The 26,184-nt window shown below is 46.0% G+C and overlaps 1 protein-coding gene across 1 annotated transcript in view; it reads left to right on the top strand.

The window, feature by feature from the left end:
- The window catches only part of LOC147526238 (E3 ubiquitin-protein ligase KCMF1-like), a 68,794-nt gene that overhangs the window by 6,278 nt on the left and 36,332 nt on the right, over nt 1-26,184 (top strand). The window contains exon 2 of the mRNA XM_086630111.1: nt 10,599-10,768. Within this exon, the coding sequence (XP_086486237.1) occupies nt 10,599-10,768 (170 nt within the window). The remainder of the gene's footprint in view (nt 1-10,598; nt 10,769-26,184) is intronic.

The following is a 26,184-nucleotide window of genomic DNA, read 5'->3' as shown; positions in this document are numbered from 1 at the left end:
CACTGGAGGGAAGGGATGCCATCCAGAAGGACCTTGACAGGCTGGAGAGGTGGGCCTGTGAGAACCTCATGAAGTTCAACAAGGCCAAGTGCAAGGTCCTGCACGTGGGTCGGGGCAATCCCAAGCACAAGTACAGGCTGGGCAGAGAATGGATTGAGAGCAGCCCTGAGGAAAAGGACTTGGGAGTGCTGGTGGATGAGAAGCTCAACATGAGCCGGCAATGCGTACTGGCAGCCCAGAAAGCAAATCGTATCCTGGGCTGTATCAAAAGCAGTGTGGCCAGCAGGTCGAGGGAGGTGATTCTGCCCCTCTACTGTGCTCTTGTGAGACCCCACCTAGAATACTGTGTTCAGCTCTGGAGTCCCCAACAGAAGGACATGGAGCTGCTGGAGCAAGTCCAGAGGAGGCCACGAAGATGATCCGAGGGCTGGAACACCTCTCCTATGAAGACAGGCTGAGAGAGTTGGGGCTGTTCAGCCTGGAGAAGAGAAGGCTCTGGGGTGATCTTATTGCAGCCTTCCAGTACCTAAAGGGGGCCTACAGGAAAGCTGGAGAGGGGCTTTTTACAAGGGTGTGTAGTGATAGGACAAGGGGCAATGGCTTTAAACTGAAAGAGGGGAGATTTCGATTAGATATAAGGAAGAAATTTTTCACTCAGAGGGTGGTGAGGCACTGGAACAGGTTGCCCAGAGAAGTTGTGGATGCCCCATCCCTGGAAGTGTTCAAGGCCAGGTTGGATGGGGCTTTGGGCAACCTGGTGTAGAATCATAGAATGGTTCTGAAGGTATTAAACAGTCATAGAATGCTTTGGGTTGGAAGGGACCTCAGAGATCATCTAGTTCCAACCCCCCTGCCATGGGCAGGGAAATCCTCCACTACACCAGGTAGTTCAAGCAAAAAAAAAAAAAATGTTCAGGAGGCTAGAGAAGTAGTGTATAAATAATAGGGTTGAGAATACTTTTGTTTTCTACCTGTGGTAGTTTTAAGGCCTCTGTGAATGGTGCAGAAGAAAAGCAGATCTGTTTATAGGTTCTGACTTGAGCTTTTTCAAATTATTTTTGTAAAATATCTTCTGTGGTCAATATTACAGCTGCTACATTAGGGCCTTTGCTGTATCATATCTCTCTTTCCTTTGACAGGATAATGCAGGATTAACAAATTTTTGCACATCTGTTGGTATTGTCAGGAAGCTGCTATGAGGTGCTGAGCTGCTTCTTATTGTTCTGCAAAGCAACATTGCCAGTGCCGTAAGGTGGTGACTGCTATGGCATGTGTGGCAGAACATAGGAGGAGAGTGATTCATTCTTGGGATCTCCTGCAGGAATCAGGGTGGGCTAACTCTCTATATAGAGAGCTCGTAAGAGATGTGAAAATAAGTTTGTTTAAAGTAGTGCTAGCAATATGGAAGTTCTGTGCTACAGGTAGACTTAGTCTATAGGCTAGTGTTGTGGGTTAGGCTGAATCCCACACACAGCTGGTCACTCCCCCTCCCCCACCCTCAGGAATGAGGGAGAGAATTAAAGGAGAAATGGGAAACCCGTGGGTTGAGATAAGAACAATTTAATACAGATAAGTAATATACAGTGTAGATGTCCTCCTTGTCCCAGCTATGCTCCCCCCTTATCCTGCCATGTTTCTGCACTCCGGCACACTGAAAAGTCCTTGGAGTCTCAAACATCAACTTGCTATCAGCATTCTTCTCAGAGCGAGCCTCTGAGTAAAACCAAAACACGGAGCTCTTCTAGCTGTTAAAAAGAAGAACTAACTCTGTCCCAGCTAAAACTAGGACAGCTAGAATGCCCCCCCCAAATGCCACCTTCTTAAAAATTGCTCTGAAATGAATTGGTGGAATATCAAACTCGTGTATGTCTATACATAACTTCCTAGACTAGAACTGTGCTGTCTTGATGCAGTAAAACAGCAAGACAGTAGGGTGATAGAGTTGTATGTTTGTGGTGTGTGTTCTTAAAAGGAAACTTGAGAATACAGCACATGAGTGAGACCATCTTATGTGCAGCATCAAATCAAAGAGTGGTTTGGGTTGGAAGGGACCTTAAAGATCATCTAGTCCACCCCTCCTGCCATGGAGAGGGACATGTTTCACTAGATCAGGTTGCTCAAAGCCCTATCCAACCTGACCTTGAACACTTCCAGTAATGGGGTAACCTTCCAACTTCTCTGGAAAACCTGTTCCAGCATCTCACCACCCTCATTGTAAAAAAAAATTTCTTCCTTATGTCCAATCTAAATCTCCCCTCTTTCAGTTTGTAACCATTGCCTCTTGTCCTGTCACTACAGGCCCTAGTAATCAGTCTTTCTTCATCTTTCTTATAAGCCCTCTTTAAGTATTGAAAGGCCGCAATAAGGTCTACCTCAGCTCTCTCAGCTATTCTTCATAGGAGAGGTGTTCCAGCCCACTGACCACTTTTATGGCCTTCCTCTGGACCCACTCTAACAGGTCCATGCCTGCCTTTTACTGGGGACCTCAGAGCTGAACGCAGCACTGCAGGTGGGGTCTCAGCAGAGCAGAGGGGCATAATCCCCTCCCTTGACCTGCTGCCCACGCTGCTTTGGATGCAGCCCAGGATGTGGTTGGCTTTCTGGGCTGTGAGCACGTATTGCTGGCTCATGTCCAGTTTTTCATTCACTGGTATATCCCCAAGTCCTTCTCCTCAGGGCTGCTCTCAATTCTTTCATCCTCAGTCTATACTGATACTGGGGGTTGCCCCAATCTATGTGCAGGAGCTTGCTCTCGGCCTTGTTGAACTTCATGAGGTTTGCATGGGCCCACTTCTCAAGCCTGTCAAGGTCCCTCTGGATGGCATCCCTTCCTTCTAGCCAGTCAACTGCACCACTCAGCTTGGTGTCATCTGCAAACGTGCTGAGGGTGCACTCGATCCCACTGTCTGTGTCACTGATGAAGATATTAAACAGTATCAGTCCCAGTGCAGACCCTTGATGGACACCACTCTTGTTACTGGTTTCTACTTGGACATTGAGTCATTGACATCTTATGTGCATCTTCTGTTTTTAAAGAAGATGCTAACTACTGGAGGTGTGTTTCATGTGAGGGTGAGCATTTCTTCACAGGCATCTGATGATTTCAGATTGCTCATAAATGTATTGAGCAAAAATGACCCTTTTGAAGAGCATTTGAGTGAAGATCAATAGAAAACAAGATAGGGCTTATAGACTAGTTCTTTGAAATTTAAAGTTGGAGCTGTTTGTTCTTTAGTGTTTCAGCTGTCATATATCTCTTTCCCTGAGATACTTCTATATTGTTACCTCATGTTTTTTTTTTTTTCTGTATTTTCAATGTGTCCCCTCCCTTTATTATCTAGGTTTTCTTCCTGAGCATGTGATTTCCTTTCTACTTCTAGTGGTCAAAACATGTAAAAACATACTATGCTTGCAGCAGGAGAGCACTGGACCTTTCTTTTAAACTAACTCACAGTATTGTCTTTCCTCTTACCTTTTATATGCAGATCAGACACTCATGCTTCTCCTGTTTCATGACATTAACATAGTCCAGAGATCACAATAATTTCATATCCTAGCTTCTACAGGCAGTTTTTACCATACTGCTATTTATCATTCCATTGTGAGCATCAATTAAATCTATATTCTCTCCTGTTATTTATCAGAACTACTGGGTCTTATTTTGCTACCTAGTAGACTTTTTAAGTTCGAAGTGCTGATTGCATCTCAGTTGTTATCGAATTCCTTTAGCTAAATATTAGATCAAAAAACTTGCTTCTCTGAATAAGTCAACAAGACTAAAATGAGAGGTGGACACGTGCAGACCTCATGAAGTTCAACAAGGCCAGGTGCAAGGTCCTGGGCTGGGGCAATCCCAAGCACAAGTCCAGGCTGGGCAGAGAATGCATTGAGAGCAGCTCTGAGGAAATGGACTTGGGAGTGCTGGTGGATGAGAAGCTCAACATGAGCCAGCGATGTGCGCTGGCAGCCCAGAAAGCCAACTGTATCCTGGGCTGCATCCAAAGCAGCGTGGGCAGCAGGTCGAGGGAGGTGATTCTGCCCCTCTACTCTGCTCTCGTGAGACCCCACCTGGAATACTGTGTTCAGCTCTGGAGTCCCCAACACAAGAAGTATGTGGAGCTGCTGGAGTGGGTCCAGAGGAGGCCACGAAGATGATCCGAGGGCTGGAACACCTCTGCTATGAAGACAGGCTGAGAGAGTTGGGGCTGTTCAGCCTGGAGAAGAGAAGGCTCCGGGGCGATCTTATAGCAGCCTTCCAGTACTTAAAGGGGGCCTATAAGAAAGCTGGAGAGGGACTTTTTGCAAGGGGAATCAAGGTGAATCTTTTTGATTTTTTTTTTTTAATTTTGATTTTTTTAAATGTGTTTTTTTTTCCTGAATGTGACTCCACATCATATAAAATATATAGTTGACAGAGTAGCTGTTTCTAGATTTCTTGCTTTAAAATCTCCTACTTCTCAAGCATTTTGCTTTTATTTTTTAATAGACAGATCACTGAAATCATAATTGTCCTGGTGAAGATTTGTCAAACTTGTGTTAATATAGTTGGCACCCTCCCTGCCTGTTAAAATACTGTTAAATAATATTATACTATTTTGTGCCTTTTCTTTTTGTAGTTGCACCTTGGGGTCTGAGTATATAATTAGGAATCATGAGACCTGGATTTTGATGCTCTCTTTACTTGTGTCTTGATCTATGGAGTGGGATACATGTGTATTGATGCATTGATTTATTACAATGTTGCACGTGTATTTCAACATAATAGTATAATAAAGTTTGGATTTTCAGAAAGCTAGTTCAGCAAATAAAGGAAAACATCTCTGTAGCGTAGAATCACTTAATTTTAGGAAAAAGCTTTTTGGCTTCAAGTTTAATGTTCTAATTTTTAATACTTGTTATGTACATGTCTTGTTCAGTACGTCAGTTACTAAATTTAGGATTCTCTACTAAGTCTTTTGAAAGGGTTTTATGTTGAGCATAAAACTACAGTGACTATTTCAAGAGAACTACTTTGGAGTCATTGTCCCCAAATAAAAATAAATGCTCTAAGTAGTGATCTTAATGTGTTTTCAGTTTCTAGGCTCGCAGAAAAAGATTAAATTTTTTTTTAAATTGCATGTGATTCTTCTGTTTTGTAGAAACAAAAGCGAATTCTCTATTCTTGTAATGAAATTTCCTAATATGATGTAGATTGTATAGCACTGTAATAGTGAGGCTGATAAACTTGTCTTTCTTATTTGTTCTCTACAGTATGTTGGGGACTCCAGAGCTGAATGCAGTACTCCAGGTGGGGTCTCATGAGAGCAGAGTAGAGAGGCACAATCACCTCCCTGTTTTGATCCCTATATTGATCCATTGCTCTCTGGTGTTGACAGAATTATGAATTTGCTCTTTCCCAACTGTAGTCAGTGATGTCTCTTCTAGCTGCATTAGACTAAAAATGAAGCTCTATGATGTTTTTGTTGTGTGTCAGATTTTTATTTTCAGAGGATGGGTTTTCATGCATACTCTAATTAAAAAAGCACAGGAGTTTCACTTGTGTTAATTTATAGTGAAAACCTGAATTATGAAAAATTCCTCACCAAGAGGAAGTGATGATAGTTGGAGGCCTCCTGTGGAGGATTGAGGCACCCATTTGCCAGCCTGACTTGCAGTCTTGGGAGACTTGTTGCTTATTGGGGCTTGGATTTGGGCAGTTGAAGAAAGAGCAAAGGCTCATCTGGCCCTTGGAATATTACCCTTTTTTGCTCATGCATGTGTGCACCAATGATAATGCTAGGGTGGTCTTGAGTGTATCAAGAGTTTTTATAGAGCTGTGGGGAGCCCAGGACATAGTGTGAGCATGCAGGGATGGAGTTAGGAAAGCCTGAGATCAGCTGGAATCGTAACTAGAGAGGGATGTGGAGGACAGCAAGAAGGGTTACATTGGCAGCAAAAGGCCCAGTTTTCTCCTTAATGAACATGGAAAAGGCTGAGGTACTTAAGTACTAGATGCCACTTTGCCTTGGTTTTCACTGGTAAGGTCTGTCTTTTGGCCTCTCAGGTCACAGAACCTAGTGTCAGTCTGTAAGAGTGAAGTATTGCCCATAGTAGATAAAGATTAAGTTAGGGACCGCTTAAGCCAATTGCAGATTCACAAGTCCATGGGACCAGATGGGATGCATCTGAGGGTGCTGAGGGAACTGGCTCATGTTATTGTGAGCCCACTCTGTCATCTTTGAAAGGTCACGGTGATTGGGAGAGGTTCCTGATCACTTGAAGGGGGGGAACAAACGTTACTTCCATTTTCAAGAAGGAGGATCTGGGAAACTACAGACTGGTTAGCCTTGCCTCAGTCCTTGGAAAAGTTAAGGAACCAATCCTCCTGGAAGTCATGTCTGAGAACATGAAGTGCAAGAAGGTGATTGTGAGCAGCCAGCATGGGTAAATCGTGCCTGATTGCCCTCTCTGCGATGTCTGGCTGTGTGGACAAGGGGGAAAATGATGGATGTTGACTTTAGAAAGGCTTTTGATGTGGTCTCCATGTGTCGTGGTTTTAGGCTGATCCAGCAACTAAAACTCACACAGTCTCTCCTTCTCCAGTAAAGTGGGGGGGGGGGGAACAAAACCAAAGGGACTGAGGGTTGAGACAAGAACAGAGGGAGCACCCACCAACCATGGTCCTGGGCAAAACAGACAGGGCTTTCTTAAAGCAAAACAGTTTATTAATGGTTACTTAGAAGGACAAAGGGAAACAAAACAGATTACTTGAGAGGACAGAAAGAAACAAAACCAGATTTTAAAACTGACACCTTCCCCCCCCCCTTTCCTTTTCCTCCCGGCTCTACCTCCTCCCCCCAGCAGCACAGGGGGCAGGGACTGGGGGGGTGCAGGTCAGTTCATTCCGTGCTGTTACTGCTGCTTCTTTCTCAAAGGAGGAGGAGTCCTTACACCCTTTTCCCCTGCTCCAATGGATCCCCTACCCACGAGGAAAAATCCACAAACTTCTCCAGCATGAGTCCAGCTCACTGGAAACAATCCTTCCCCACAGATTGCCCCAGTGTGGGCTTTACCACAGTCTTGGATACTTAGGGAACTGTAGCCACTCGCTCCAGCGTGGGTCGTCACGCAGACTCCAGATGCCTCTCTGCCTTGTCATGCATCCCAACATGACCATCCTCAGGCTCAGGCATCTTCTCCCCATGGGCTGCGAGTGGGTCTCTGCTCCACCGAGGCTGTCCTGGTTGCAGGGGGGCCGCCTGCTATCTCACCATCAGCCGCAGGGGAAACTTGGGTCCGGCACACCTCCTCCTGCTCCATCCTCACTGACCTGGTGTCAGTGTGGCTGTTTCTCTCAGATCTCAGTCCTCTCCAGGTGAACTCAGCCCAGTGGGCACCCTGGGAGTGGGGTGCCCCCGAGTTCCCCAGCTGGCTCCGCCGCCGCCATTCTCCGTGGGCGGCGCCGGCCCGACACAGGCAGCCGCCCGGCCGGGAGCCGGGGAGTGGGGGCAGTGCCCTCCTCCCTTCTCTGCTGGATCCTGGGCAAAGCACCTTTTCCGGTTCCTTTGTCCTGACTTAAATAGGGCAATTCGCAGAGGCGCCCTATTGGCTCAACCCCGAGGGGGATGGCAGTCTGATCTGGTGGCCAGAACCAAACCTAACCCGGTTCCAAAACCAGGGAGGTCGCAGGGAGCAAAACCCCTCTCCTGCCACCAGAACCACCCCCCCTCCACATCAAACCATGACACCATGCCTCACAAACTTGGTGAAGTGGATGATAAGGTGGGTGGAAAATTAGCTGGACTGCTGGACTAGAAGGGTTGTGATCAGCAGTGCAAAGTCCAACTGGTAGCCAATTACTAGTAGGTATCTCTTAGAGATGGATATTGGAGCCAATACTGTTTAATGTCTATTAACAACTGGATAATGCAACTTTGGTCTTATCTGCAAACTTGCAGAGAGAGAACAAATTGTGGGGAGCAGTCAATATGTTATAAGGCTGGGCTGTTACTCAGAGGGACCTCAACAGGCTGGAGAAATGGGCTGGCAGGCACCTCATGCAGTGAAACAAGGACAAATGCCAAACCCTGCACCTGGGGGGAGGTGTAATGCCCCACACCAGTTCAAGCTGAGCACCAACTGGCTAGAAAGCAGCTTTACAGAAAAGGACATGAGGGTCCTGGTGGACAAGTTGAATATGAGAGCAGTATGCTCTTGTAGTGAAGGCCAACCAAAATACTGGGCTGTGTTAGCAAGAGTGTAATAGTAGGTTGAGGGAAGAGATTCTCTCCTTCTGTTCAGCACTTGAGACTCCAAGTGTGATCTCGTGTCCAGTTCTGAGCTCTCTAGTACAAGACCGACATGGGCATGTGCAGTTAACATGCCTGAGGGATGGGATGCCATTGAGAGGGATCTGGACAAACTTGAGAAGTGGGCCCATGTGAACCTCATGAGGTTCAACAAGGCCAAGTGCAAGGTCCTGTACCTAGGTCGGGGCACCCCCCAGTATCAATGTAGGCTGAGAGATGAAGGGATTGAGAGCAGCCCTTTGGAGAAGGACTTGGTGATATACCAGTGGATGAAAAACTGAACATGAGCTGACAATGTGTGCTCACAGCCCAGAAAGCCTAAATTTGTCCTGGGCTGCATCCAAAGCAGCGTGGCTGGCAGGTCGAGAGAGGTGATTCTGCCCCTCTATTTTGCTCTGGTGAGACCCCACCTGGAGTACTGCATCCAGCTCTGAGGTCTCCAGTAAAAGGCAGGCATGGACCTGTTAGAGCGGGTCCAGAGGAGGGCCACAAAAGTGGCCAGAGAGCTGGAACACCTCTCCTATGAAGACAGGCTGAGAGAGTTGGGGCTGTTCAGCCTGGAGAAGAGAAGCCTCCGGGGTGATCTTATAGCAGTCTTCCAGTACTTAAAGGGGGCTTCTAAGAAAGATGGAGAGAGTCTTTTTACCAAGGTCTATAGCAATAGGACAAGGAATAATGGTTTTAAACTAAAACAGTGTAGATTCAGACTAGATATAAGGAAGAAATTTTTTACGATGAGAGTGGTGAAGCATTGGACCATGTTTCCCAGAGAAGTTGTGGATGCCCCATCCCTGGAAAGATTCAAGATCAGATTGGATGGGGCTCTGAGCAACTTGATCTACTAGATGTCCCTGCCCATGGCAGGGAGGTTGGAACTAGATGATCTTTAAGGTCCCTTCCAACCTAAACCATTCCATGGTTCTGTGACTGTCTATGTTTAGTTTGTATCTGGGACTAAACAATAACCAGCTGTTCTATTACCCAATGACCCCTCCCCACTCAAGGAGGGGAATTGGGAGAAGGAAGGAAGACCTGTGGCTTGAGATAAGATTTATTTAATAATTGAAATAAAATTAAATGAAAAATAATAATGATGATATATACAGACAAGTGACATACGGTGCAATTGCTCACCACCCCTTGACCAATATCCAGCTTGTTCCCAGCTAGCAATCCCAGAGCAGGAAAATCCTGAAACTGTAGTCTTGGAAGAGAGAGAGAGTAGGCCTTGGGAGCAGAATGACGGGCGAGACTCTCCAGGGATGGTGACCATTGAGAAAGAGAGGCTGTCCCCAACAAAATTTCCAATTTATAGTGGATGTGATGTTACATGGTATGGAATACCCATTTGCCAATTTAGGTGTCATTTGCCCTGGCCATGCTACCCCTAGGTTCTTGGACATCTGGGTCGTTAACAAAAACAAGTTGAAAAGTCCTTGATTGCTATGGACACTTGCATGCCACTGCTGGCTACAAGCTAAAACAAAGTGTCAACTTTATTCTCACTGAATTGGGTGCTGTGGTCATCTTAAAAATGTAGCTTTTCTGAACAGAAAACTGATTCTATGATTCTATCCCAGTGAAACCAGGATAATGACCTGTTGGAGTGAGTCCAGCAGGGGCCACCAAGATAGTTGGGAACTGGAGCATGTGACATGTGAAGAGAAGCTGAATAAACCCAGATCATTGGAAGGGAAGGCTCAGGGAGATCTCATTGCTGTCTAAAACTACCTAATGGGAGGAAGCAGAGAAGATGGAGCCAGTCTCTCTTCAGGGGCATGCAAGGATGAGATGAGGAAATGGGCAATGAGTTGGAACATGAGAAATCCAGATTAAATATAAGGAAAAACCTTTTTCCTCCATGAGGGTGGTTAAATACTGGAACAGGGTCTCGGAGAGGTTGTGATATCTTCATCCTTGGAGATATTCAAACCTCAACTGGACAAGGCTCTGTGCAATCTACTCTCATTGTCCTACTTTGAGTAGGGGATTAGACCAGAAACCTTCAGAAGTCCCTTCCCGCATAAATTATTCTGTGATTGCATCAACTGTGATCCATAGGTCAGTGATGGCTCTTAAGTATTGGTATATGTAAAGTTGTTTTGTCATTTGTTTTTACTACTTTCCTCGTGTTCATGTACTGTTAGGGAGGAATGTTTAGGCACTTTATGTTGAGAAATAGGTCTGAGGCATGTAAAAATGATGCAAGACTGGTAAGGGATCATATTGTGGTATATTTTGGATACTTCCTGTGTATCTCCCCCCTCTCTCTGAAATTATCCTTGTTTTCAAGCAATTTTCTTTGTTCACAGGTGTCAGCTGTGATGCATGTTTAAAAGGAAATTTTCGAGGTCGCAGATACAAGTGTTTAATTTGCTATGATTATGATTTGTGTGCAACTTGTTATGAAAGTGGTGCAACAACAACAAGGCATACAACTGACCATCCAATGCAGTGCATACTAACAAGAGTAGATTTTGGTAAGTAATAATTTAATTCATATTAGAGCTGTTTGCAGTAGTTAAAAACTTATATTTTTGTTTTACTACTTAGGAACTTTTCACCAAATAGCATGCTGAAAATTATAGCATGTTCTTATCTCTGTGATAAAAGGCTTGTTTTCTCTTTGGTTCTAGTATATGAAATCTGCTTTACTCTTTTGAGTTAAGTGTTTTGGGAGGCAACAAATTATCAGACTATTAGATGTATATCTGATAAAAAGTTTTTTGATGTTTTTCAGCTCTTTTAAGTCACTTTTTTACCTTTTTGATTTTTATGGAAAAAAAGTATTGAATATACACATTATGCTACTTCCTATATGCATTTAAAGCTCAGAACAGTTGAATATACCAATATACAGCTTGCTGCTTTGCTCAAAGAGAGCTCTGAGAAAGATCTCATTCATGTGTAATTCTCAAGTAGCTGCTTGTCCTAAGCCTGCCTTGTGATGACTTTGAAATCTGTGCGCTGAGAATCTAGAGTTTGGAAAGACAATTTAAAAAATACAAATATATATTTGGAAATGTATATATCATTTAAGTTTCTAGATATTTCTTCTTGGGCTTCACTTTTTTTGCTTTTCCTTATTCATGAGGTAAAAATATTTGTGTAACTGTATATATTAATTCAATGTTCTGGTCAATATTTTAGATACATAGCTCAAGCTTATTTGTCCCCTGATGACAGTTATTCTTGTATATTATGTATAGGGTTAAATGGCAGCATTGTCATAAATATTAAGTGTACATGATTTGTAGGGAAAAGAGGACTGATGTATGCTTGCTGTGGAGCCATAAGTTTACATTCAAACTTTTAGCACTGAATGTTATACAATGGGAAAATTTATTGCAAGTCACTTAACTTTTTAAAAGTCCTTCCAACCAATCTTGTGAATGTTCTGTGCATCTAGAAAGCATTTTGCTTCTTGGAAACCTCAATATTTTTATTTGAAAGCCTCTAAGTAAACACACCTTTGGATTAGGGTGTTACTCATATAATTTTTAAAAACCCCATGAGGGATACACGTGGACAAGTAGAGGCTTGTCTGAATAGGAGGCATTTCCCAAGTAGCTGACCCTGGACCTGCTGATTGGAAGAGACAGCAAGGAGCAGAGCCTGCACCCGGCAGTGTGGGAGATTTAAGCAGGTGAAAACAATCAGCCCAGTTGATTGCAACAGACGAGCATATATATTCCCAGTGAGCAGGTGCGTGATGTGTGGCAGCATGGTGACCATCTGGCAAAAAGCAATGTCCTCTGCTTCTCCTGAGCTTCTAGTACCTGGTAGAACCAATGCAGCCACACAGAGAGCGCTCCTGTTCAAACATGCAACCAGTCAGGTTTCTGGCTGTGGGATATGTGAAGGGATATTCCTAGGTGTAAAGTGATTGTAAGCAAGACTGTGGGAGGTGTGACCAGATTGATGAACTGCTCTGCTTGGTGGCCAAGCTGCAGGAGGTGGTGAGCAGATTGAGGAGTACTCGAGAGTCCAAGAGGGAGATTGATCAGTGGAGCGGTACTTTGCCATCTACAGTGCATAGAAGCCAACTCAGCATGGCCACTACTGAGGCAGGTCCTGGATCTGCTTTGTGCCAGGAGGAAGGCAGTGTCACAAGGGATAAGGAGGAGTGAAAGAAGGTTGCTGCATGGAGCTGTAAGAGAAACCCCTCCTTACCCTCTAAGATACCCTTACAGAACAGGTACAAGGCTCTGGGTATGGTAGATGAAGTGCATAATGAGGAGGAGGAAACTGCACAAGCAGTCTTGCCAAGGTCAGAGACACCAACCCCTCACAACAAAACCTGCATTAAGACCACTGTCAAGAAGAAACAATGGAGAGCTTATGGTCTTTGGTGATTCCCTCCTGTGCGGAATGAAAGCACCCATTTGCAGATCAGACCCTCCTTTTCAGGGAAGCTTGCTGCCTCCCTGGGGCCCAAATTAGGGATATCACCACAAGACTGAAGAACCTAGTTCAACCTTCAGACTACTATCCATTTCTGCTCTTTCACGTGGGTACAAATGATGTCACAACAAAAAGTCTGAGGTCAATCAAAAGAGACTTCAGAGCCCTGGAAAGAATGCTAAAAAATCTGGGAGCACAGGTAGTGTTTTCCTCAGTCCTCCCAGTAATGGGGAGAGACCTTGGAAGAAACAGGCAAGCTCAGGATATCAATATCTGGCTCCAGGACTGATGCCTGCACCAAAACTTTGGGGTTTTAAACCATGGAAGAGCCTTCAAGGCACAAGGTGTGCTGGGGCCTGATGGGATCCACCTGTCCTGATGGGGGAGGAGGGGGTAAAAGGTCTTTGGGTGTAAGCTGGTGGGGCTGATTGAGAGGGCTTTAAACTAGAATCGATGGGGGAAGGGGATACCAGCAGGATTGCAGTAGGTAAGCCAAGGGTCGGCATGGCGTCACCTGAGAGGGGCAATGCTAATGGGAACATTTACACCGCTCTTGGAAGCATGAAGGGCTCGGGAGCATATATGAAATGCTTGTACACCAACATGCAGTATGAGAAACAAGCAGGATGAACTGGAAGGCATTGGTCAGTTCCCAGAGCTATGATGTCATTGGTATTAGTGAGACTTGGTGGAATGACTCCCACGTCTGGAGTGCTGGGATGAAGGGCTACAGGCTGCTCAGGAGGGATAGGCAGGGCAGGTGAGGTGGAGGTGTTGCACTGTATGTAAGGGAGAGGTTTGACTGTACAGCCCTTACAGTTAGCGATGATGTGGTGGAGAGCCTCTGGGTGAGGATTAGGGGGATGGAAAATAAAGGAGAAGTTGTAGTGGTATCTACTATCGATTGCCCAGCCAGGATGATAGCAATGATGAGTTACTCTACAGGCAATTAGGAGAAATCTCTGGATCGGTAGCCTTTGTCCTTATGGGAGATTCCAACTTTTTGGGCATCAACTGGGAATACCATACTGCTGTGACAAGCAGGTGCTGGAAATTCTTGAAGTTCATAGGAGATAACTTTTTGTCACAAATACTTAGGGAGCCAACTAGGAAAGATGCCCTCCTAGACTTGCTGTTTGTGAATAGAGAAGGACTCATGGGAGATGTGATGGTAGGTGGCTGTCTTGGTCACAGTGATCACAAAATGGTTGAGTTAAAAATTTTCAGTGTAATGAGAAAAAAGGACAGCAGAGTTGCTACCCTGTACTTAAGGAGAGCAAACTAAGCTATTCAAGGAGCTATTTAGCAGAGTCCTCTGGGAATCTCCTTTTGAGGGCCTAGGAGTCCACGAGTCCACAAGTGCTGGTCAGTCTTGAAGAACCACCTTTTAGAAGCACAGGAGCAGGCAATTTCACTGTGTCACAAGGCAAGCAAACAGGGCAGAAGACCAGCTTGGCTGAACAGGGAACTCTTCTCGGAACTCAGGAGGAAAAAGAAATGGTATGATCTCTGGAAGCAAAGTCAGGCTTCGCAGGAAGATTAGAGCTGTGGTTCATATATGCAGGGAGAAGGCATGAAAGACCAAAGCTCAATTAGAGTTGAAACTGGCCAGTGTTGTGTCAGACAACAAGAAGGGCTTTTTTAAGTACATTAATAGAAAAAGGAGATCTAAACAAAACATTAGACCAATATTTTTTGAAGATGGTCACCTGACTAATAGGGATGAAGAAAAAGCAGAGGCATTCAATGCTTTTTTTTTTTTTTTTGTCTCAGTCTTAAATAATACTGATAGACCTTGGGCTGCCCAGTCCCCTGAGTTGGAGGACCATGAGTGTGGGAACAGTGCCTTTCCATTTGTGGACACTGTAAGGGATCAGCTGAATATTCACAGGTCCATGGGGCCTGATGGGATTCGTCCCAGAGTACTGAAGGAGCTAGTGCATGTTACAGTGGGACTCCCATCAATCATCTACCAAAGGTCTGGGGAGGTCCCTGCTGCCTGGAAGCTAGCCAATGTTATTCCACTTTACAAGAAGGGTGTGAGGAAAGACCCAAGAAACTACAGACCTGTTAGTCTCACCTCAGTTCCCAGAAAAATTACAGAGAAGATCATACTGGGTGCTATTGAAAGGCATTTAAAGAACAATGCAATCCTCATGCACGGTTAATGTGGGTTCACAAAGGGAAAGTCCTGCTTAACTAATCTGATATCCTTCTACTATAAGATCATCCACCTAGGGGATAAAGGGAAGGTGTTGGATATAGTTTTTCTGGATTTTAGTAAGGCTTTTGATACTGTCCCTCACAGCATCCTTCTGGACAAGTTGTCTGACTGTGAGATGAGCGGGTTCACAGTGTGCTGGGTGAAGAACTGGCTGAAGGGCAGAGCTCAAAAGGTTGTAGAGAATGGGGCTACATCTGGCTAGCAACCAGTCACCAGCAGCGTTCCTCAGGGCTCAATTCTAGGGTCAGTCATGTTCAATATATTTATCAACAATCTGGATGCAGGAGTTGAACGCACCATTAGCGAGTTTGCTGATGATACTCAACTGGGAAGTGCTGTTGACTCTTGAGAGACAAGAAGCCTTGCCGAGGGATCTAGACAGATTGGAGCATTGGGCTATGATTAATGGGATGAAACTTAACAAGTCCACATGCTGGATTCTGCACCTGGGACAGAGTAACGCTGGACACAAGTACAAATTGGGAGAGGAGTGGCTGGAGAGCAGCCCTGCAGAAAGGGATCTGGGGGTGCTGGCTGACAGCAGGCTCAATGGGAGTCAGCAGTGTGCCCTGGCAGCCAAGAGAGCAAACTGCATTCTGGGGTGCATCAAACACGGTATAACCAGCCAGTCAAAAGAGGTGGTTATCCCACTGTATTTAGTGGTGGTGCAGCCTCACCTTGAGTACTGTGTGCAGTTCTGGGCCCCACAATTTAAGGATGTGAAGGTCCTCGAATGCATCCAGAGGAGGGCAACACAGCTGGTGAAAGGGCTGGAAGGCATGTCCTACAAGGAGTCGCTAAGGACTCTGGGCTTTTCTAGTTTGGAGAAAAGGAGGCTGATGGGTGACCTCATTGCTCTCTACAGCTTCCTGAGGAGGGGAAGTGGAGGAGCTGGTGGCGCTAATCTCTTCTCCCAGGTATCCAGAGACAGGACCTATGGGAATGGTTCAAAGCTATGTCAGGGGAGGCTTAGACTGGACATCAGGAAATATTTCTTTACTGTGAAAAGGTGGTCAAACACTGGAATGGCTTCCTAGAGAGGTGGTCGATGCCCCTTGCCTGTCATTGTTTGAGAGGCATTTGGACAATGCCCTTAACAACATGCTTCACACATGCAAAACCTTGCATCTTTTATTCAAATCTGACTGCAAGCAATAATTCTGAATTTTGTCAATAGAAAGGTATTCTAGTAATCACCTCTGTTAAGTCTTCCATTCTATGTTTTTACTTAATGTTTTCCTTCAAGTGTTCTTAATTCTTACATTTCCCGCTCATACTTCTGTAGACAGCAAATGACATCTTCATCCAATTCCATCTTTTTTCATTTAGTCTTATACTGCTGTTGTTTCCCTTAAGATGTTTTCTTTTAACTTTCTTGTACATCTTTGCTTCATGACTTATAGTTTCACTAGAACAGCTAACCTGTCAACTCTGAAACAAGTTTAGACTAACTCCAACGTTAAGTATGTTTTTTCCTTATCTACTAAATCCTCTATGTTCCTCTAAGTCACATGATCTCCTTATTTATAAAATGCCCTTTAAAAAGTTACTACGTTTTGTCTAGGCATCTGACTTTTAACCACACTGTACATACTCTTTCTTACCTTATGTTCTCTATGGGATTTTAATATGAGGCATAAGTATTTTCAGAATGATGTCATAAACCTGCATGGGAATAAACTCATTGTAGTTAATAATTGATGGAGTTGGGGAGTGGACAGTAGGCAAGATGGTTAATACTTTATATTGTGGTAAAGAGGATGCAGGAGACTATATTTATTTACTTTTTAATTGCAAAATTGAAAGTTCAGAGGAGGTCGGTATTCCCCCCCCCCTTCCTTTTTAAAGATAGAAGGGGAAGATGTGTCATAGGAATGATTTGTAGTTGATGAGGAAGGTGGACATAAGGAAAGGAAATAAGTATCTCTAGTTCCATTCAGCATGCTACCAATTAGGCAGCATTGTCTCTATATCCATCCCAGATGGGATTCATCATTCTCAAAGGGGGATGAGGATCTTAGCACAACAGCCAGTGGGGCTTACTGATGGGGCTTTAAACTAGACTTGAAGGGGGAGAGGGGTAATATCAAGCTTGATCAAGACAAGCTGAGAGCACCTGAAGAGCAGCAGAAAGGAATTCTAGCCAGGAAATCAGATTCATCTGGGGCCCAAATGAAATGCCTCTATGCCAAATGCACACAGCATGGGGAATAAGCAAGAGAAGTTAGAGGTGTGTTTGCACCTGCAGGGCTATGATCTTATTGGCATCACGGAGACCTGGTGGGATGATTCCTATGACTGGAGTGTCAGAATAGAAGGGTACAGGCTCTTTAGGAAGGACAGGCAGGGGAGAAGAGGAGGAGGTGTCACCCTCTATGTCAAAGACCATCTGGAGTGTATGGAGCTGCACCTGGGAATGGATGAGGAGCTGACTGAGAGTCTATGGGTCAGGATTAAAGGGGGGGCAGGGACAGGGGACATTGTAGTTAGGGTCTGCTACAAACCACCTGATCAGGAAGACCAAGCAGATGAGGCCCTCTATAGATAGATAGGAGCAGCCTTAAGTTCACAAGCCCTGGTCCTCGTGGGGGACTTGAACCACTCCGATATCTGTTGGAGGGACAACACAGCAGGGCAGAAGCAATCCAGGAATGCATTGATGATAACTTCCTTCTCCAAGTGAAAGAGGAACCAAGGAGGAGAGGTGCCTTGCTGAACCTTGTTCTCACCAACAAGGAGGGGCTGGTGGGGAATGTGATGCTCAAGGGCAGCCTTGGCTGTAGTGACCATGAAAAGGTGGAGTTTAAGATCCTTAGGAGTGAGGATGGAGTACAGCAAGCTCACTACCCTGGATTTCAGGAGGGCAGACTTTGGCCTCTTCAGGGATTTCCTTGGTAGAGTACAATGGGATGAAGCCCTGGAGGGAAGAGAGGCCCAAGAAAGCTGGTTAAAATTCAAGGATCACCTCCTCCAAGCTCAGGAGCAATGCATCCCAACAAAGAGAAAGTCAGGTAGAAACACCAAGAGGCCTGCATGGATGAACAAGGAGCTCCTGGACCAACTCAAACACAAAAAGAAGGCCTACAGAGGGTGGAAGCAAGGACAGGTAGCCTGGAAAGAATAAAGAGAAATTATCCGAGCAGCCAGGGATCAGGTTAGGAAAGCTAAAGCCCTGATAGAATTAAATCTGGCCAGGGACATCAAGGGCAACAGGAAAAGCTTCTATAGGTATTTCAGTGATAAAAGTAAGGCTAGGGAAAATGTGAGCCCTCTCTGGATGGAAATGAGACACCTGGTTGTCACCGAAAATCTGGACAGAAACTAACACAGTTTGCATTGTTAGAAAGCGGCATTGCTTTATTGAGGTGCTGGGTGCACGGGGGATATTTCCTCCTGTCTGCACACCTGGCCCCTGGACAGAAAATTAGTTATACACTATGATCACTATGTCCCTTCCAACCCTAACCATTCTATGATTATGCATATTTGTTGCAATGAGAAGGCTTCAGGCTACAGCTCCAAAGCAGGCCAATGCACTTGCAGCACTCTGGAGGGAAATGCCCTGCTTTTAGGAGGAAACACCCCACCTTCTAGGAGGAAATGCCCCACCTTAATTAATTACAAATCACATGGTTCTCCAGATGGGTCAAGGCTATTGGTTGCTTGACCATCCACCTCCCAGAGTGATTGGCTGAATGCTACAACACCCATTTCACAACAACTTTCCCAGTGTAACAAGCTACAGGTTTTTCTCAGCTAGCCTGCATGGGGAAAGAACTTTCCCAGGATGCTGCAGCAGCTGAAAATTTCTCCCCAATTTCTCCTTTTTGTTTAAGACTAATTTAAAGTGGGCAGAGAGATTGTCCAGCAATGCCATGGGAGATACACATATAGCAAACCCAGTTATACGTCCAGTCATTAATTCTAAATAGACTTAAGGGCTCTACCATTCTGACTCCATAAAGAAACTTTAAGTTCAGTCTCTACTTGTAGAAGGTCCAGGCTGATGGTCAACATCTGTCATTATCTTTATCAGAAGGATCATTCGATTGATGATCCACATTCTGGCCATCATTTGAAGGTTGCCTTGGAGGTTGCCTGTTTTGCTTCTGGTGCCGCAGGTCAGGGCGAACGCATCTTGCAGGTAGCCATCGTACCCCAGTATCTGTGGAAACGCAAGCATACCCACGACCCCAAGCAATAAGCTCACATGGGCCTTCCCATTTCTTAGAGAGTAGGTCCCGTACCCAGACTTTCGCTCGAGGCAAGTGCGTCTCGCCTGAAGACTGCAACGAAAGAAAATTATTCAGAATAACAGGATTATTTGAATTTGGTGGCACTGTAAGATGATTAATTGTATATAATGCTTTTTCTAGGCGACTCTGTGGGGTTTCTCCATGCATTCCCCCTTTTTGTTTATCTAAAACACGCTTCAAGGTGCCATGAGCGCGTTCAACAATGGCTTGGCCAGTAGGAGAATGCGGAATACCCAAGGTATGATTTACACCCCATAGGTGTAAAAACTGCCGCGTCTTCTGTGAGACGTAGGCCGGGCCATTATCGGTTTTCACAGAAAAAGGCACGCCCAAGACCGCGAAGGGGAGTTTCCAATGGGCAATGACATCACGACCTTTATCTCCAGTATGAGCGGACGCCCACGTGGCTGAGGAGAAAGTGTCAACAGACACGTGCACATACTTAAATCTGCCAAATTCAGGAACATGCGTTACATCCGTCTGCCAAAGCTGCAGGGCTTTTAGGCCTCTGGGGTTTACCCCCGATGGCAGAGGTGCAGCAAGTCCGTGACAGCGCAAGCGCTGACAATGTCCCGAGCAGAGCATTGTCTACGTAAGCAGAATCAGTGACCAAATTCAAAGGTACCTGAGAGAACCACTGAAAGGCCATGGCAACGGCCCTCAGTTCAACCAACTGGGCTGAGCCTGACTCATGGCCTTCCAGCACCTGCCACTCAGATTCCTCCTTCCAGGTAACAATAGCTTTCCCGGTTTTCCCGGACCCGTCGGTGAAGACGGTGGGTCCTTGCACTGGCACCCGACTATTTTTTGGCTGCAAGGTAAAGCTTGTCGATTTTGCCAATTGCAGTAATTTATGGCTGGGCAGATGATAAGCAATCTGTCCCTAACCAAAAAGTTTTGCAGCGCGCTTTGCAGAGGAGCACTGTTAGTAAGGCTGCACTCAAAGTGTTCCTGCTGTACTAGAAGAACAATTGTTGCAGGATCTGCTGCCATTAATTGCAAACACCGTTGGCAGCATTTGACTATCAGACAAGCGATCAAGTCAAACAATGTGGATGCTGTCTTTTTTGGCTGATGTGGCAAAAAGACCCATTCCAGAATATGCAAAGGGTTGGGCCACTGTTTATTCCGCTGGCCAATGATACCTGTAGGATGAAAATCTGGAGTGGTAATGAAAACAGTGATATCAATGGAGGGATCCACTCGATAAACCTGACGAGCAGAAACAGCCTGTTGAATCTCCTCCAGTGCTCGTTGCGCTTCAGGAGTCAATTTCCGAGCTGAATTCAACTCTAGGTCCCCCTTGAAAAATATTAAAGAGCGGGGAAAGTTGTGCTGTGGTTAGCCCTAGATAGGGACGTAACCAATTGATGATACCCAGCATTTTCTGAGCATCATTCAAGGTCTTAATAGAAACTGAGAACTGCACCTCTTGGTGTTGTATAGTTTGATCCAGAATTTTGACTCCTAAATATTTCCAAGGAGGATGCTTTTGAACTTTCTCCGGAGCCACCTGCAATCCATAAGAATGCAGAGCAGCGAGCAGCCGAGGCTGTATCCTCAGCAGCTGGTCCTGGGTGGATGCTGCCACCAGGATATCATCCATGTAATGGTAGCAGTATGCCTCAGGAAACTCCTCGCAGACTCCGGACAAAGCTTGAGCGACATACCATTGGCAGATAGTCGGGCTATTCTTCATGCCCTGAGGTAGAACCTTCCATTGATACCTCTTTGCAGGTTCAGCGTTGTTAACTGCAGGCACAGTAAAAGCAAATTTTGGCTTGTCATCAGAATGTAAAAGAATAGTGAAAAAGCAATCCTTCAAATCAATGATCAGAATTTCCCACCCTGCTAGAATCATGGTGGGTGAGGGCATACCAGGCTGCAATGCCCCCATACTTTCCATCACTGCATTGATTTTTCGGAGATCCTGCAACAATCTCCATTTTCCTGATTTTTTTCTTAATTACAAAACCAGGAGTGTTCCAGGGACTAGTAGAAGGCTCAAGGTGTCCCTGTTGTAATTGTTCCTGAACTAACTGATGAAGGGCGACTAGTTTCTCTTTTGGTAGGGGCCACTGGGGTTGCCAGATGGATTTGCTTACTAGCCACCGCAAAGGCAGCGTAGGATATTCTGCGCCCTTCAGCACAGTGGCCCCCATCAAAAATTTGTCCCAATCCGTACCCCCCAAGCCGCCAATACATCCCACCCCCAGAGGTTAAGCAGAGCTGCAGTGACATAGGGCCAAAGTGTAGCTGTTTGCCCCTCTGCATTTTTCACCACCACAGGTCGTTCACTTAAATAGCTCTGTGTGGTTTCTCCCAACCCTGCAATGGCTGACCCCACAGGGGCTAAAGGCCACATAGGAGGCCACGCAGAGAAGGAGATGATTGTCACATCAGTGCCCGTGTTGATCAAACCTCAGAGCTGAATCTTGAGCAGCTGGGCATTTGGTAGGATTAGGGTACACATCATCTGCGGCTTTTGGCTAGAGATGTCTGCGGTCCAGAAGACCTGCAGAAGTCCCATAGATCCAAAGCCACCATCTCCACTACTTCGTTGTTCTGTCCTGGGAACACACGACTTGAAAGGCACAAGTTGAGCAACTCAAGTCTTTTCAGGAATAGTGAATGGGGGGGGGGGGGGGGTGGGGGGTGGAGACCATAGCACAAACCTGGCCTGTAAAGTCAGCATCAATAACTCCTGAGTGTACAAAGATCCCTTGAGTGGTGACACTAGATCTTCCCACCAGCAATGCACTCAGTCCCTGTCCTAGGGGCCCAAATGCATCCAAGGGAACCTTATAAACACGACAGGATTCTAAGATGACTGTTGATGCAGTGTGCACATCCACCCTGGCTGATTCCTGGGTGCTGGCTCTAAGTTGGCTGAGTAGGCCTGTGTTGCTGCCATGCCCTGGGGAAGCATTTGTGTCTGAGCGCACATCCCCATTGCTCTCCTGGTCAAGTTTCCTGAACATATCAAGGGTCGACCATTGGCATGGTACATAGATTCATAGTATTTTGCAAAAGGACCTGGCCTGTTGTGTCTCTCGCAGCAAGCAGCTCCCCTGTTCTCCTTATTTTTCCTCTTTTGTCTGGTCTGTTTTTGCTTGCTCTCACTCTTAGGTTGCCTTTTTAGTCCATGATCAAAATATTTGAATTGAATAGGCTGCAGAACTGCAGCCAGAGCAGATTTATGATTGTCAGATCCCACCTTAGAACAGGCTTCAACCATCTCTGTTAGTGTGGGTTCCCCTGGCAAAGCATCTATGATTTTTCTACATTGATCATTGGCATTATCTCTCACTAGTTGTCTGTGCAATAACTGCCTCAGGGTCTCATCTTCAAACTGTTTTGAGGGCTGCAGCAATCTTTTCCACAAAAGATAAAAAGCGCTCTTTCTGCCCCTGAGATATTTTCACATATTGTGTTTTAGAAGCAGCCATGTCCACTTCTTTTAATAGGGCTCCCATGCCAATCTTCTGAGCCTGCTCAAGGATCTGAGGATGCCAGGTAGCTTGAGCATCAAGATTGGAGAAGGCATTAGCCTCCCATAAGAGCATCTGCTGGAACTCCATATCTAGGATCAGTTGGAGGCAATTGCATATTTCTAGCTGCAGCTCTTTCAGCCATCCTTCTCCAATTGGCCTCAAAAACTGAATATTGTACAAGTTGAAATAATACCTGACCTAAATGCTTAATATCAAATGGAGAGAGCAGGTCAGTATCCAGCACTCTAATAATCTGCATGACTTCAGGAGCACCCAGCCCATAGATTCATAGATTTCTAGGTTGGAAAAGACCTTAGAGATCATCCAGTCCAACCATCCCTAATCCCCATTAAACCATATTCTCAAGTAGATCATCCACCCTATTCTTAAACACATCCAGGGATGGGGACTCAACCACCTCCCTGGGCAGCCTATTCCAGTGGCTGACAACCCTTTCAGAGAAGAAATACTTCCTAACATCCAACCTGAATCTCCCCTAAGTTTATACCCATTTCCTCTTGTTCTATCACCCAACACTAATGTAAAGAGCCCTTCCCCTACCTCCCCACCATCCCTTCTCAAGTATTTGTAGGCTGTAATCAGGTCCCCCCTCAGCCTCCTCTTCTCCAGGCTAAACAGCCCCAACTCCCTCAGCCGCTCCTCATAAGTTTTATTTTCCAGCCCCTTGACCAGTTTAGTCGCCCTTCTTTGGACTCGCTCCAGGAGCTCAATATCTCTCTTAAAGCAAGGGGCCCAAAACTGGACACAATATTCCAGGTGCGGCCTCACCAGTGCCGAGTACAGGGGCAGGATCACTTCCCTGTTCCTGCTGGTTACACTATTCTTGATACATGCCAGTATCCCATTGGCCTTTTTGGCCACCTGGGCACACTGCTGGCTCATATCAAGCCGGTAGTCAACCAAGACCCCCAGGTCCTTCTCTGCCAGGCAGCTCTCCAGCCACTCTTCCCCGAGCCTATAGCGATGCTTGGGGTTTTTATACCCCAAGTGAAGGACTCTGCACTTGGCTGCAGAAGCGGGATTTGAAGACTCCAGAGACGACTCATATTGAGTTAGCTGCAGGAAGTCTCGTTTATTGCGCAGTTCTTATTGCTTATATAGACAACTTTTGTCAGTCATCCTGAGACCACACCTTTTCTACACCATTATTGGATGATACATATGCTTGTCGTGTTTAACAGACTATTTCAAAAACCACCTGCCTAGCAAAGCTCTGCTCTAAGCAAACACCTCTCCCTTATCATACAGCATAGTTTTCTTATCCTTAACTTCAAGGGCATTCCGCCCTGGAGGCCTAACTTCCCAGCTCCAGTCTTTATTTTCACAGGGATTTGTTCGTGCAGTCTCTTCAAAGATCCACACTCCAACACTTGGCCTTATTAAAGCTCATGCCATTGGCCTCAGCCCAACGATCCAGTCTGTTCAAATCCCTCTGAAGGGCCTCCCTACCCTCGAGCAGATCGACACAGCCTCCCAGCTTGGTGTCATCCGCAAATTTACTGAGGGTACATTCAATTCCCTCATCCAGGTCATTGATAAAGATGTTAAACGGAACTGGACCCAGCACTGAGCCCTGGGGAACCCCACTGGTGACCGGCCTCCAGCCGGATTTAGCCCCATTTACCACCACTCTTTGGGCCCGGCCATCCAGCCAGTTTTTAACCCAAAGGAGGGTGTGCCTATCCAGGCCAGCAGTTATCAGTTTCTCAACCAGAACACTGTGAGAAACTGTATCAAAGGCTTTACTGAGGTCAAGGAAAACTACATCCACAGCCCTTCCCTCGTCAACCAGGCGGGTCACCCTGTCATAGAAGGTGATCAGGTTTGATTGGCAAGACCTGCCTTTCATAAACCCATGTTGACTGGGCCTGATCACCCAGTTAACCTGTATGTGCTCATTAATAGCACTCAAGATAACCTGTTCCATGACTTTGCCCATCACCGAGGTCAGACTGACAGGCCTGTAGTTCCCCAGATCTTCCTTCCGCCCTTTTTTTGTAAATGGGGGTAACAGCCGCCAGTCCAACGGAACTTCCCCAGTGAGCCAAGACTGCCCAAAGATAACGGACAGGGGTTTGGCAATGACATCCGCCAGCTCTCTCAGGACTCTCGGGTGGATACCATCAGGCCCCATAGACTTGTGGGCATCCAGCTGGTGAAGCAGATCCTTGACCCGTTCCTCTTGGATCACAGGAGCTTCGATTTGCTCTCCCTCCCTGCTCTCAGACACCATAGGCCAGCTCACCTGGGAACTACTAACCTTATTATTAAAGACTGAGGCAAAGAAGGCATTAAGGACCTCAGCCTTGTCCTCATCCCTAGTGACTAACATACCCCCTATGTCCAGTAGGGGCTGGAGGTGATCTTTAGCCCTCCTTTTGTTATTAACATATTTATAGAAGGACTTTTTGTTGTCCCTTACGGAGCAGGCTAGTCTAAGTTCCAGTTGGGCTTTTGCCCCCCTGATTATCTCCCTACATGCCCTAACTTCCTCCCTGTATTGATTCCTGGATGCCTGCCCATTCTTCCAAGACTTATAGACATCCCTTTTTCTTTTGAGATGTTCCCAAATCTCCTTTGTCATCCAAGCTAGTTTTCTACCCCGGCGGCTCGATTTCCAGCACACAGGGACAGCTCGCTCCTGTGCCTCCAGAATTTCCTTTTTGAATAGTAACCATCCCTCCTGCACCCCCTTACCCTTGAGAGCTGTCTCCCATTGGGCTTTATTAACCAGACTTCTAAACAGCCATATTGTGCCACTTTGGATTGTAAATCTTGGACCACTCTCCAAGTGATAACTTCATGTTGGTCAGACTGACCTGAGTTAGGAAGAGCTTTCTGCACAGGAAAGGCTTGGATAACATCCTCTGTGGGTTCACTACTTCCTTGAACAACCTGCTCAGGTCCCTTTTCATCTTCCTGCGTTCCGACTTTCTCTATTAAATCCCAGTCCCCAGCCTCCAGAGCCTTCCTCTTGACCACTTCTCAAAACCGTTTTGAGTTTTTCAGACGCGCAGTCACCTTACATTTGGGAAGCGTCCAAGGACAGTTGTAGGCCAGCTGTGTTACTCGTTGCCGGCATCTGACTGCCACCACAGTTTCCCGCAGTGTAGTAAGCAAGTCTGTAGTAACACTGCTTACATCATCAGGCTGGAGTACGTCCAATGGTCTCACAGATGAGGCAGGCTTGCAGGGTACAGGCACCAGGCCAGCAGGCAGTGTAGCGGCAGAGGCTGTGGACGGTTGCAGAACTATGCACGGCAATGCAGCTTGCGGTGACACCACTGTCCATGAAGGCACCAGCACTGCACTCGGTACCACTTCCGGGGCTATTGCCAGGCTGGTTGGCACAGCCAGCGCAGGTCCAGCAGCAGTAGCCTGCCACAACACCTCCATCAGTACTGCTAGTTGCTGTGATACTTCTTGCAAAACCGCCATAAACTGGTGTGTCAAGAAATTCACCATTGGTGGTTGCGCCATCTGCACCTGCACTGGAG

The sequence above is a fragment of the Tauraco erythrolophus genome, chromosome W (genome assembly GCF_009769465.1).
Source record: "Tauraco erythrolophus isolate bTauEry1 chromosome W, bTauEry1.pri, whole genome shotgun sequence".
NCBI lineage: Eukaryota > Metazoa > Chordata > Aves > Musophagiformes > Musophagidae > Tauraco > Tauraco erythrolophus.
Note: the sequence above shows the minus strand (reverse complement) of the source record. Positions and strands in the feature narration are given on the sequence as shown.